Below are 12,820 nucleotides of genomic sequence, written 5' to 3'. Positions count from 1 at the left end.
TCTTTGAATCCTAGGTTACATAATATTTATTCATAATCTCGTCTTTTTTGTTTTTTTTTTCAATATATAACATTATATATTACAATATTGAATTTATACATTTTTATTTTATGTTTTGTTAATAGTCTTACAATATGTATTCAAGTACAAAAACTAAATATACAAAAAAAAATGTTATCCACAAAATTATTCTAAGTGACATTAGAAAAGAAAGAAATGAAAACTTATAATAATAATTATATATAATATAAAATAAATCATAGTTCAATAGACACAAGAAAGTTTTTTTTTTTATCAATAACAATTAACTCAATACAATTATTTAATATTAAGAAGTTAATATCGTACATTTTGTTGTCTTTTTTGTCTTCTTTCTAATTTCTTTTGTTTTTTTTCATTCACCTCAGGTATATTATCAGCAGAGCTTTGCATAAAATATGGTCCCAAAAAATTAGTCCATAATATATAAAATGCTCTTCCTGGTGCCTAAATAATAAAATTAATTAATATGAAACTCTTTTTAGTATAAGTAACTAGTGAATTATAAAAATTTAAATACACTTACTAATAACCATAATAACCAAAAGTAATTGCTAATTATTGATAAAAGTTGACATCCTGATGTCAAAATAATTAAATCTTTCGTATGTCTGAAATTATCAGAATTTTTACATATAAATAGTGAACTTTTACTAAAAATATATTATTTTATTTTAAATACTAAATATTATTTCAATCATTCAAACTTAATATCACTTTTGTACAGGGTGATTGACTAACTATGCCTCACGAATTTTCTTTAAAAATATTAGTATTATCGTATATGTAATTATTTTATTTGTTATAAATCTTTGTTGAGCTACTTGACAACCCTTAAATCAATATCAACTTTAGTTTTTCAAATAGCAACCGAGGTTTTTTTTTTATTAATCTTGTTATAAATAAAAAAAAAAATTTTCTCAAAAAAAAAAAAATCAATTTTAATAAATTCTAAGCGAGATATTACTATTTAAAGTTTAGGGGATTTAACAAATAAAACAGTAGTCGGGTAAATATAGTATCGTTATTATTTAGTGTACTGATAAGAAGTGGTAGCGCTTATCGATTTACGATCCATAACGTTCTCGTCTGTAATGATTTTTTCTTAATAAACCCTAAACTTTAGAGAGCCGTGGAGCGCTTAATATTTAATAAAATAAAATATTTTTTTTACAAAACATTTTTTTTTTATTAAACTAAATATAATGGTATAAAAAAAAAATAGTGTTGCCATTTGAAAATATGAAGTTGACACTATTTTTAAGCAAAAGGGATGGTGGTAAAAATTTAAATTTTCTCGTGAAACAGCTCATCAAAGATCCATAATGATTAAAAAAAAAAATTGTTTATAACTCTTATATTTTCAGAGATAATTCATGAGGCATAGTTAGTCAATCACCCTGTACAATTTATTTAACATCTTACTTCTATGATGTTAAATTTGGATACATTACCTAATATTAATTTTAAATCATACTTTATCAAATCTAACATATGTTTTTAATAAAAAAAATATCAACAGAAGAAAAAAAAAAAATTAGATCCCTGATAGTTTATAATAAGACATTAAAAAGTTTATAATTTTTGTAGTTTTAAAAATATTTTTCATAATGTATTTGACTTTCTTTATTATAGTGAAAAACAAAAAGGATTAAGTGCTTATAAATATAAGAAAAGAAGAGTAAAAAATTATAACATATATTATAATGAATATTTGCTTATTTTATTGATATTACAAGATTATTAACAAATATTTAGATATGAAGTAACAAAAGTTCAGTTGATTATTGCCTTTTACCATACAAATTATTCTCCAAAGTGTTTTAAAGACATAACTTTTTTCAAATTTTTTATTAGTATTGGCCTTAACATTTTTTAGAGTCTAATTTGATTTAATTTTGTTAATTTATTTTTAAGAACTTAAGAATATTTTTATTTTTGTAAATAAAATTACTCAAGAAATAAATATATTACTCGGCTAATCCTCCTTCCATATTTAAATCAGTACCAGAATCAAGCAATTGACCACTCTCTGTATACTTTGCATTTGCCATATAAGACATAAAGCGATAACTTCCTCCATGTGATACAATAACTAAAAGATAAAAAAACTGTAAAATAAATAAATTATTAACACACAATTGTCATAATGCTATAACATAAAATAAAAATAACATACAATATTCGTAAGTGAAAAAACATTTCCAAATGCTAAATTATACACAATATATATTAAGCTAACAGCAATTATCATATTTCGATAAAAATTCAGGGTGGACAAATTTTCTTCAAGTATTTGTTTTTGTCCTTTAGTGCCAGTCTTTCCTTTTTGTGGCTGTAACATATAAATAAATTCAATACAAAAAATAAATAAATAAAAGTATGAAAACATACCGCCATAATTAAAATTAAAATTACTAAAAAAACTAATAAAAAAAATTCTAAAAACTATATTTTAAATAAATAGTTCAATTTCAGGGAGCTATAACATTGTTCAACTTAGTATTACGTATGCAGGTATCAGTAAGACTACCCTCTCAAGATTCGATTTCGTATTTACCGATTTCTTATCACGAATATATTATCACAAATTGGTAAGTTGGAATAGACTAAACGACACGTGTATACACGTTCACCGTTCAAATAATAAGAACAAGTACACATTCTATAGTTTTTCCTAATTGCTTATTAATAATCCAATGAAGCATTTGTTATTAATGTTTCATTCTTCAACAAGTCATATGAAGATTGTAGTTTTAAAACCAGCTACAACATAATTTTTTCAAAAAATCTTTTTGGTATTTTCTTAAAATTTATATTGTATTTCATGGTCTTTAAAATGATTGAACACTTCACAAAACTATAGCACCATTAACTGATCATAAAAAATAGTATTCCTCATATAACTTCATTAAAAATTAAAATTTTTTTTGTTCCTGAAATATTTATAGAATTGCTTTTGAAACAACAAGCCTCATATTTGCTATTTCTGTTCATAATATACTAATTGTATTGTGCTTTAAATTTATTTTTACAATAAAATCTAAAATGAGCTACTCTATAGACTAATATCTCAAGTGGAGTTATAAATTATTGTAATTCATTAATTTATACTATGATTAAAATACAAATTTATTCATATAACACATAGTCTTATATCTCTTATAAAAAAAATTTCGTTATAATATCAAAATTTAATATGACATCATATAATTATATTCTTTTAGATCATATAACAATCTCAAAATTGATTGAACAAAGAATTTTCTGTAAAGAGGTTTGGCTTTTAGGGGATTTGAAGACGTCTAATACTGAAAACAAATAAAAACAATAAAAAATTTTCCTTCAAATACTAGAAAAATACAAAAGCGACACAGTATTTTGGCAAATTAACCAATTTTAAGCAATCGTATTTGAGAGATAATAAATAAACTATTTAAATTTTAAATAATCATGTTTATTTTAATGTGAATTCTAGGATTAATTAATGAAATTAAAGACTATTATTGAAATCCTTTAAAGACACATGTTAAATTTGAAAATTGACAGTTTGGGGAATTGACAACGACTAATGTTATTACCTTCATACATTCGTTATCAAGTAATTTAATAAATAAAATTACAAACTTTATATATTATATAGAACTTGTTAACAATAATCTTAAAATTAAAAATTATGGAATTACTTCCTTTTCGCAGCAAAACCTTTAATTGAAGGTAAATTATTAATTTTACCTAAATATAAATAATATATATTTTACCTAAATTATTCATGTAAATTTTACATGATTTTTATAATAATTTTTATATTGTAAAAGTGATATTAACCAGGTTATTAAAAAATTCTGATAACATAAAATTCTTATCTTATCTCGTTATTATTGTTACATTAATGTCATGTGCTTTCTTTCAAAATAATCAAGTTGGGATATCTTATTCTATTTGATTTTATATTTTCTTGTATTATTTGACGACTTTATTTTTTTATATTTCACAAATATGGCTAAAAGTCTTCGTAGTAAATGGCGTAGAAAGATGAGAGCAATCAAACGTATTCGCTATGGAGTTAAAGAATTGGATCGCTTGAAGAATATGTTAGTTAAAGCTGGCGAAATAGAAATAAAAGAAGATGGAGTAATAGAACATGTTTGTTTAGGTAATCTTTATATATTTAATATGCGCCAATATTTTTTATTTTATTATCTTATATATAAAATTTTTTGGCATACAATATTTATTACCCTTAATTAGCCTTTTCATTCTTTTGTATTTATTGAATTCATACATTTTTTTCAATGTGTGGTGTTGGGCAGTGTGTCATTCAATCGCCGCATTAGCACAGATATTCAGCTGCATTGTTTGCTTCTGATACCCAGATGGATAACCATATGGGAATTTTAACATAGACATACATGTTGTCCCCATACATTGTATCCCAGCCATTGTAAGATTCCATTAACAAGTTAAGGCTCCTTGTAATTAACAACAAATATTTGGGATAAAGGCTATTGTGTTAATTATCTATATTTTTTTAATCAAAGTACAATTGATAATATTTTTGATATTTATTATACTAGCATTATAATGGATATTATAGCATGTAATTTTAACTTTGTTGTTTTTAATAATGTGCATAGTAATTTTGAATATGTAATAAAATCAATATATTGACATACATTACATAATGCAAAATCGTTCATTGCATACCTTGATCACCTAATCATTGCGTGCAAGATAATTTAGTTGGATTTTATAGTCTAGTTATGTATAATAATTGAAGTAGTACTATAAAAACTCTTACTCTTTGTTAAAAAAGAAACCTTTGTAACCTATTTTACACACCCTATCCACTAACTAGCGCTTTAATATCTTTAACATCTTTTTAACATTATATTTATTATAGTCTTCTATCTAAAGTACTTATTTTTTTAGTTAAAGCCCAAAAAGATGAAGAAGAAAAAATGCAAATTGATAGAGAAAACAAAGCTGAAAATAAAGATGAATCAAACAAAAAGCCAAAAGTACAACACCCCACATGGCTAAGAAAAAAAGAATACAAAAAATATTTAAAAAGTTATAAAAAACAAAAAATGCTTAATGCTAAACGTTTAAAAACGGCAAATAAAAAATGATTTTTTCTGAATAAAATATTTTTTTCATTTTCTTTTTTTATTATTCTAATCCATATATGTACAATTCTACCTTTTGATAGTAAAATATATCATTATAAATATTGATTATAGTTTTTGCTCAAATACATAGGTGATCATACAAATGTCCATCTCAGTAAACATCATAATAGTACTATAATATATCCTAGGATAGCACTTATTCATGAAATATTACTTTAAATAATTAAAAATAATAAATGCTCTCAATATATTTTTAGCGTGGAGAATTCTCCAAACAATTAAAAAAATATATTTCTATTTAATTCACAATAATAAAAATATAATTAATTTTCATAGTTTATTTAGTATATTTTACCTATCTAACAATAATTACAAAACAACAAAGTATTAATTCAATATTTACATAATTGAAATAGGAATAACATTAATTGATTGCTGCTTTCATATTACTATACCAAATATTAATATCAGTTTTTTTACATGCATCTTCAAAAGCCATACAACCCTCTATACTAGATAATATACCATAGACAGCCAAATCAGCTAAATTTGGTTTTTTACCACCCATAAATGTTTCCCCTTTTTTTTTTACTTCATTCATCCAAATGTTGCAGTCATCATAAAGAGACTGGCGAACATCATCTTTTAACTTGTACCTAAAATAATTTACAAATGAATAGCATATTAATTTATAATTAATAAAATAGTATACTTTTTTTTTAATTTTTTGCTAATTATCCACATCATAAAAGCACCTCCATAAATCATTAAAATAGTCTCCCAAAGCGGAAAATTTTTTTCCCATTGACCAACTACTGAAAACCATTTAAATGAATCTATAGCTTCAGGCAAACTTCGGTAAGCATTTGGTGATAAAGAATGTACTAAAACTTCATCTGACCACTTTCTCCATTTTCTTTCATCACTATTACAAAAGAAAAAATGCACTATATATTTTATCAATTAATTACTAACTTACTCAAATTTTAGTTGTTTATCTTTAATTGATTCTTCATGATTCATTATAAAATATTTATTCATAATTTCAGATTTTCGTTTACCATCTGTGTCTACAAAAGACACAGATGGATAATAATTTGCAATATCTTGAATATTAACTGATGGATCTTTTAAATATGTGGTCATTGCTGATATTATCATGGTGCTATCTGTAAGTGGTATATAACCATCACCCAATTTAACTAATAAAATTGGAACTTTTTTATATGATGACCAACTAATTTGTTGCTTTAGCATAGGGTCAACTTCAACAATATTGTATGATATTTTAAAGTAGTCCAAAAATGCTCGAACCTTACAACAAAATGGACATGTGGGATATTGAAATAAAATAAAATCTGCTTTTTCTTCATTGTGATAATGTACCTAAAAATATTAAACTTTAAATCAATTAATTAGAAGAAAGTTAAGATTTGACCACTTACTTCGCGAGTAATTTTAATTTCAGGTAGTTTTTGAATTTTTGATACTGTTGTGGGTGTATTTACAATTGAACCTGGTAATTTTTTTTCAAAATCTGTGAAATAGTAATATCCAATTCCAATAGCCACACCAATGGCAATCCCATTAGCCATTGTACGTAGTATGCTTCCTTCTTGTTTTTTCTGTTTGGAAATTGGAGATTCTCTATTATCAAAATGTTTAAATCTATTTAATTGATTCATGCGAAATACTACAGGTCTAGTAATTAAACAACTAAAATTTAGATTCCCTCGGATAGCTAAACGTAGAGCCATCATTATTTTATTATCAATAAGTAAATAAATATATTTAAATTAGAATAAATTATTGCACTAAATTAATATAAATATTATAAACAAATTATTTGTAATAAAAACTTATATTCAACGTATAGTTAACATGAAGTATACATGATTGCATTTGAAATTAAATATTTTTCTATATAGATTTTTAAAATTATATATTTTTCAATAATGACGAATCTATCCTTGAGATCTCAATTTCACGACTCAGATAATCATCGCCGTTCAACCCTTGCTTTTATCACAAAAATATAAATATCTTTAAATTTATCATTACTGATAAATTTTAAATACGGCCATTAGCATGTTTTTGATAAGAATATCACACTTATTTCTCATTTATTTTATTCATGTTAATCAAAAGTAAAGAAATAATTAGTACAATTACAAGTCATAAAATTCAGGGTAAGCTTATTTACTAATATAGCTGGATTATTTTCGAGAATAATATCATAGTCGAATAACTTAATTTTTTTAAATAGTTTTGCAAACATGGCACAACCTCAACTAATTGACTTAAAGAAATTAAATGTTCAACAATTGGCTAAAATGAAGGAACAAATGTATAAAGAAGTTAGTTTAATTCAAGATTCACTTCAATCTCTAAAAATTGCACAAAAACGTTATTTGAGCTCTCAAGAAGCATTAGAAAGTACCAAAGGTCGACCAACTGGTACATCATTAATGATACCATTAACAAAATCAATGTATGCTGCCGGACAATTGGCTGATCCTGAATATGTTACCGTATGCATAGGAGCTGGTTACTACTTGCGTCTTGAAATAGATGATGCGATTCAATATTTTAAAAGACGTGTTAACTTTCTTGTTGAACAAATGGAAAGCATTCAACAAATTGGAATTGAAAAACAGAAACTTCAAAATGTTATAACAGAAGTACTAGAGATCAAATTACAGCAAGCACAAACTGAAAATAAATAAAAATAGCTTTAACTAAATTCATTTTTAATCTATGTTCCCTAATATTTAATTAAAACATTTATGTTGTTTGTATACTTCTTTTATTAACATTTTATTTAACAACATAAAAAATAAGTTTCTCTAAGTACTTTAATGTTTTCTAAACAAAAATATAACAAACAAATTATTAAAAAAAATATAACATAATTTTTTCTATAAAAGATGATACAAAATGTCATCTATTTATCTAAGGGTATATAGAAGGCATTCAATACTTGTTCATGGATTATGAAACCTGATCAACTTAACCTTTTGAAATTAATTGATATTTTTGTATGGTAGTGTTCAACCTCATTAAAAAATATATGAAGAAGTTATATTAAATTTCTTTTAAAAAAATTTCAAATTTTTAATAAGAATAATATTTTGAAATTTGTATCAATATAGATGAACATTTATATTTTACTAACTCATTTAAAAAAATAACGAGTAAATTTTTTCAAATTTTTATTATTATTATTGAGGTTACCTGAAGACGATATTGTAAATTTTATTTTTTCACATGCACTATATAAATAATATATTAAAAGATAGTGTCAGTATATTCACTGGACATCAAACATATAATTTAAAAAATAATTTTTCATTACAATCGGTACTAATCGCAAAACGTTATCCCTAACAAGGCCTCAAAGTTTTAATTTCAAGCATAGTTTCATTGAATAATTTTTTGTTGTTGGTTAATTCGTAATTATCAAGGCTTGAAATTATATGCATTTATACATTTTTGGATTATTCTGAATATCATAAATCCGTAAACATTTTTATTGCCTTGAAAATAATGTAAAGTTATTTCATGAGATTATAGTTCTGGACACATAGGACAGTTATCCCCTTTAAAACGAAACATATTTATATACTTATTAATGATAGTTGCAAAAAATTAGAACCCTTCAAAGTGGCTCAAATAAAATTTTTATATACATTTAATTCCTAGTCCTAGTTATTACCGTCACCTAAAGCAGTAACCCATTATTTAAAATGGTTGTAATAAAAAATTAATATCTATACAGCTGGCTTATTATGCTTGTACATTCTAATACATTAATATGTATAAATTATTTTATTTTAATTTAAAGAAAATTGTCTCAACGTTAACGTAACCTTACATTACTATTCAAGAACACAAGATTAGAGTGATTAGTTTAATTCGATTCGGAATTTATAAATTATATTCATCATGATTATATTAGCTGTTATTAAAAAATCGATGTAATAAAAATATTAGTTTCAACATGGTTTTTAGATAAAAACTCATGAAAACCGTGGTATCTATAATATAAAGGTGGTAACTGCAGATTTATAAATGCAAGTATTTATTAGGCTATAGTGGTAATAGTAGGTAACATAAAGATAACAAATACATCTTTTGCAGCCTATCATAGCATCATATTTGTATTATCTAAACGGTGTGTATGAAAGACTTAAAATTTGTTTTTAGCGTTGGTAAAACGGCGTCTTTTTTTGAGGATTAAAGTTTTGTTGTATAAAATTTATTAAGTACTATAGCCTGTGCTCAAGATCTTCAAAACCATTTGGAAAGAATTATGAAATTAAATTTAGTTAAGCAAGTGCATGAATTTATTTAACAAGAATGGCCAATCGTACTGTAAAGGATGCAAAGACTGTACATGGAACTAATCCTCAATATTTAATTGAAAAAATTATCCGTTCCCGTATTTATGATAACAAGTTTTGGAAAGAAGAATGTTTTGCTCTTTCAGCCGAACTGTTGGTGGACAAAGCAATGTCAATACGTTATATTGGAGGTGTTTATGGTGGAAATATCAAACCTACACCATTCCTTTGTCTCACGTTAAAAATGCTGCAAATACAACCAGAAAAAGATATTATTGTAGAATTTATAAAAAATGAAGAATTCAAATATGTTCGAGCTTTAGGTGCATATTATATGCGATTGACAGGTTCTTCAGTAGATTGTTATAAATATTTGGAACCATTACTGGCCGACAGTCGTAAATTAAGGAGTCAAAATCGTGAAGGACAATTTGAACTTATTTATATGGATGAATTTATTGATTCATTATTAAGAGAAGAACGTGTATGTGATGTTATTTTACCTCGTGTTCAAAGTAGACATGTTTTAGAAGAGAATAATGAACTAGAACCCAAAGTATCTATTTTGGAAGAAGATATTGATGAAGGTATTGAATCTTCAGATGAAGAAGAAGTTATAGAAAAAAAGAAAGAAAAAGATAGTAGAGAGAAACGGTCTCCAGCAAGAGATAAAAGAAGAGAAAGAGACCGTGATCGTGATAAACGAGACAAAAATAGAGATAGGGATAAAGAAAGAGATAGAGATCGTGATCGTGACCGTAGAGATCGTGATAGAAGAGATAGAGACCGTCATAGAAGAAGTAGGAGCCATGATCGTGATAGATCAAGAAGACATAGGTCAAGATCACCTTATAAAAAGTAATTTGTAACTTTATTTTAAGTATACATGTATTTCCTTTTTTTTTTTTTATATATATATATATATACAATAAAATATTAATCAAAATAATCATCTATGTCTATGTTAGGATCCAGTAAATCATCAGTAAGATTAGTAACATCTATTTTATTTAATATCAAATTTTCACACATTTCTTCCAGATCAGAATTTCCTATAAGCATGGCTCCAACAACTTTTCCTTTTTCCAATACTAACTTGATATATTCATGTCCTTTAGTCACTCGTACCAATAGTTCACAATCTTTTTTGTTTAATCCTTGAGCATTATATAAACCTAAAAGTATAACTTTAAATCCAAAAAAGCAAGTCACATGTGTAAAAAGTTCAAAACTAAAATCTTGATAGAATTCTTCTTTTATATGGGTAAAATACATACATTTTGCTGAATACATTCCCATTTGTCTTGCCTGAGACCACAATCGCATTTGAAACCAATGTTCAGATTTCCAATCAGTAGTGCATACATCACCTGCTGCAAACACATCAGGAATATTGGTTTCCATTTTCCAATTCACTTTTATGCCTCCATCAGGAGCTATTAAAAAATGTTCATTGTTTTTCAATTCTATATTATTATTTGGTACAACACCAGTTGCAGATACAACAAAATCACATTCATATATTTTTCCATTTGCCAACTCTACTTTTACTCGTTCATTCTTAGAAATTCTCTCTATGGTTGTCATGTATTCAACAATAACTTCTTTATTTTTATTATTACCAAACATAGGGCCACTATGCCAATCTGGACCTAAAGCTGCCCTAGTTCCTTCCTCACCTTTATATCTATGTCTTTTAACAACTCCACTTTGTTTTTGGGTTGTATTCACATAATCACTAAAAAATTCAGCAGCACCAGCATCTAAAAAGTGTGAACTTATATGATCATCTTTAATGACCCAGATTATTTTAATACCGTTCAATTTATAAACCAAATCAGTAGCAATACCACCATTGCCTATAATTAATATTTCTTTAGCATGACCAAGAATTGATTGAAAATATTCTACAGAATGAGTATCTCGTAGACCAATAACATAATTTTGATTATTTATCAGTTTAGGTGTGGCTCCAGTACATAAACATAATTTTTTATATTTTACTTTACTGTTATTTGTGTAAACTATGTGTGCAAGAGAATCAATAGAAATAACTTTTCCAATAATATACTTAATATTTTCAATAGAATGCACACTTCTGCCTTCAACATCAAATTCTGCTGCAAGTTTTGTATGATATTTTACATTGGTAACAATTTTAATTGTGGGTGTTTCAGAAATTAATAATATTATATCACTTGTATATAACTTTAACGATTCAATACAACTTATTCCTGCAATACCACCACCAACTACAACATATGTAGCTTCGATTTCTTCAAGAGTACTCATAACGAACAAGTTACAACATAATTTCAAATAATAAAAATTAGATACTCTACATTTCTACGGAAATTTTAATGAAGCAAATGTTTTATTCATAAATAAGAATAAAATTTCTAACTTACAAAATATATTACTTTCAATTAACTTTGCAAGTTAAAAATTAGTTAGTAATAAAACTTTGATAACACTATCAATGTCTCAGCAGAATACCCATAGAATATAGATAACCACTATCATGAAGAACTAGTATACAAAATAGCGATGGTAACTTATTATCAATCTTGATAACTATTATTTTCTTTAAAAAATGTTATCTTTGTATAAAACTCTTAATAACAGTGATATTACTATTTTATATGTTACAAGACTGTTAATAAATATTTAGTCTATAAATTAATAACATTAAATATTTATAAGCAATTTAAATGTAAACATAGAATTACTCCTAATAAATTAATTTTAAAAGGCTTTTCATAAATAATGATTCTTTGGAAATTGAATTTTAAGGAAATGGTAGTAAAACGATATATAATAAAGCAATTTTTTTTAATAAATGAGAAATAGCGTTTGTCTTACGATTCCTAATTACGTTTGTGTTTGGTAATCGGTATAAACAAATGCGTGTGTATACATTCGTTTATGTGTATTATTTCTTAGTAATATCTCACAAATTATATACTGACTAAATATGAATTTTTACTTAGTGAACCTTTAATTGTTGCTTCATTATGCATTAAAACGTTACACTGAAAGTTATAATTTAGAACTATTTTGTTGTAATCAGTATACTTTGATATTTAAACTGTACCACATTTTGTGTTTCACGCGTTTTACAAAAACACAAATTTTTGTTTCTAAATACATTATATAAACCCCTTTCTTCCCACATACTATTTTTTTACTCGGGCAATTTCCCCTTATACAAGGGGCATTCAAAATTTGAAACATACGTATAAAAAGTAGAACTTTTGAAAATGTTCCGGAAATACTGTGTCCTTTAATCATATGTTATATTAAAGC

At 25.2% G+C, this 12,820-nt stretch overlaps 6 protein-coding genes across 7 annotated transcripts; 3 read left to right on the top strand and 3 right to left on the bottom strand.

Annotated features, from left to right (window-relative positions):
- Positions 1 to 91: 91 nt before the first annotated feature.
- On the bottom strand, positions 92 to 2,600 carry LOC126903511 (transmembrane protein 208). Of its 2 annotated transcripts, XM_050681686.1 has the most exons (5): positions 2,434 to 2,600; positions 2,219 to 2,374; positions 2,014 to 2,150; positions 566 to 650; positions 92 to 486 (listed from the first exon to the last, which is right to left on the bottom strand). In XM_050681686.1, the coding sequence occupies exons 1-5, from the start codon at positions 2,437 to 2,439 to the stop codon at positions 337 to 339; spliced, it is 534 nt and encodes a 177-aa protein (XP_050537643.1). In that variant the 5' UTR covers positions 2,440 to 2,600; the 3' UTR covers positions 92 to 336. The 2 variants fall into 2 exon arrangements, with proteins under 2 accessions (XP_050537643.1, XP_050537642.1); XM_050681685.1 differs by lacking the exon at positions 2,434 to 2,600 and having other exon boundaries at positions 2,219 to 2,383.
- Positions 2,601 to 3,921: 1,321 nt separating this feature from the next.
- Positions 3,922 to 5,187, top strand: LOC126903514 (protein LLP homolog). The gene is made up of 2 exons (XM_050681688.1): positions 3,922 to 4,195; positions 4,972 to 5,187. Exons 1-2 carry the CDS (start codon positions 4,039 to 4,041, stop codon positions 5,169 to 5,171), a joined length of 357 nt encoding a protein of 118 aa, XP_050537645.1. The 5' UTR covers positions 3,922 to 4,038; the 3' UTR covers positions 5,172 to 5,187.
- A 302-nt stretch (positions 5,188 to 5,489) lies between these two features.
- Positions 5,490 to 7,098, bottom strand: LOC126903509 (prostaglandin E synthase 2). Its single transcript, XM_050681683.1, has 4 exons — positions 6,617 to 7,098; positions 6,151 to 6,557; positions 5,884 to 6,096; positions 5,490 to 5,827 (listed from the first exon to the last, which is right to left on the bottom strand). Exons 1-4 carry the CDS (start codon positions 6,929 to 6,931, stop codon positions 5,596 to 5,598), a joined length of 1,167 nt encoding a protein of 388 aa, XP_050537640.1. The 5' UTR covers positions 6,932 to 7,098; the 3' UTR covers positions 5,490 to 5,595.
- Positions 7,099 to 7,229: 131 nt separating this feature from the next.
- LOC126903512 (prefoldin subunit 5) lies at positions 7,230 to 8,032 on the top strand. The gene is made up of 2 exons (XM_050681687.1): positions 7,230 to 7,360; positions 7,438 to 8,032. Exon 2 carries the CDS (start codon positions 7,448 to 7,450, stop codon positions 7,895 to 7,897), a length of 450 nt encoding a protein of 149 aa, XP_050537644.1. The 5' UTR covers positions 7,230 to 7,360; positions 7,438 to 7,447; the 3' UTR covers positions 7,898 to 8,032.
- A 1,296-nt stretch (positions 8,033 to 9,328) lies between these two features.
- On the top strand, positions 9,329 to 10,463 carry LOC126903510 (pre-mRNA-splicing factor 38). Its single transcript, XM_050681684.1, has one exon. It carries the CDS (start codon positions 9,531 to 9,533, stop codon positions 10,374 to 10,376), a length of 846 nt encoding a protein of 281 aa, XP_050537641.1. The 5' UTR covers positions 9,329 to 9,530; the 3' UTR covers positions 10,377 to 10,463.
- On the bottom strand, positions 10,352 to 11,977 carry LOC126903508 (pyridine nucleotide-disulfide oxidoreductase domain-containing protein 1). Its single transcript, XM_050681682.1, has one exon. The coding sequence runs from the start codon at positions 11,804 to 11,806 to the stop codon at positions 10,451 to 10,453; it is 1,356 nt and encodes a 451-aa protein (XP_050537639.1). The 5' UTR covers positions 11,807 to 11,977; the 3' UTR covers positions 10,352 to 10,450.
- Positions 11,978 to 12,820: the final 843 nt, after the last annotated feature.

Source organism: Daktulosphaira vitifoliae, unplaced genomic scaffold, assembly GCF_025091365.1.
Source record: "Daktulosphaira vitifoliae isolate Bord-2020 unplaced genomic scaffold, ASM2509136v1 Scaffold_4, whole genome shotgun sequence".
NCBI classification, from domain to species: domain Eukaryota; kingdom Metazoa; phylum Arthropoda; class Insecta; order Hemiptera; family Phylloxeridae; genus Daktulosphaira; species Daktulosphaira vitifoliae.
This window is presented reverse-complemented; position numbering and strand designations above follow the sequence as displayed.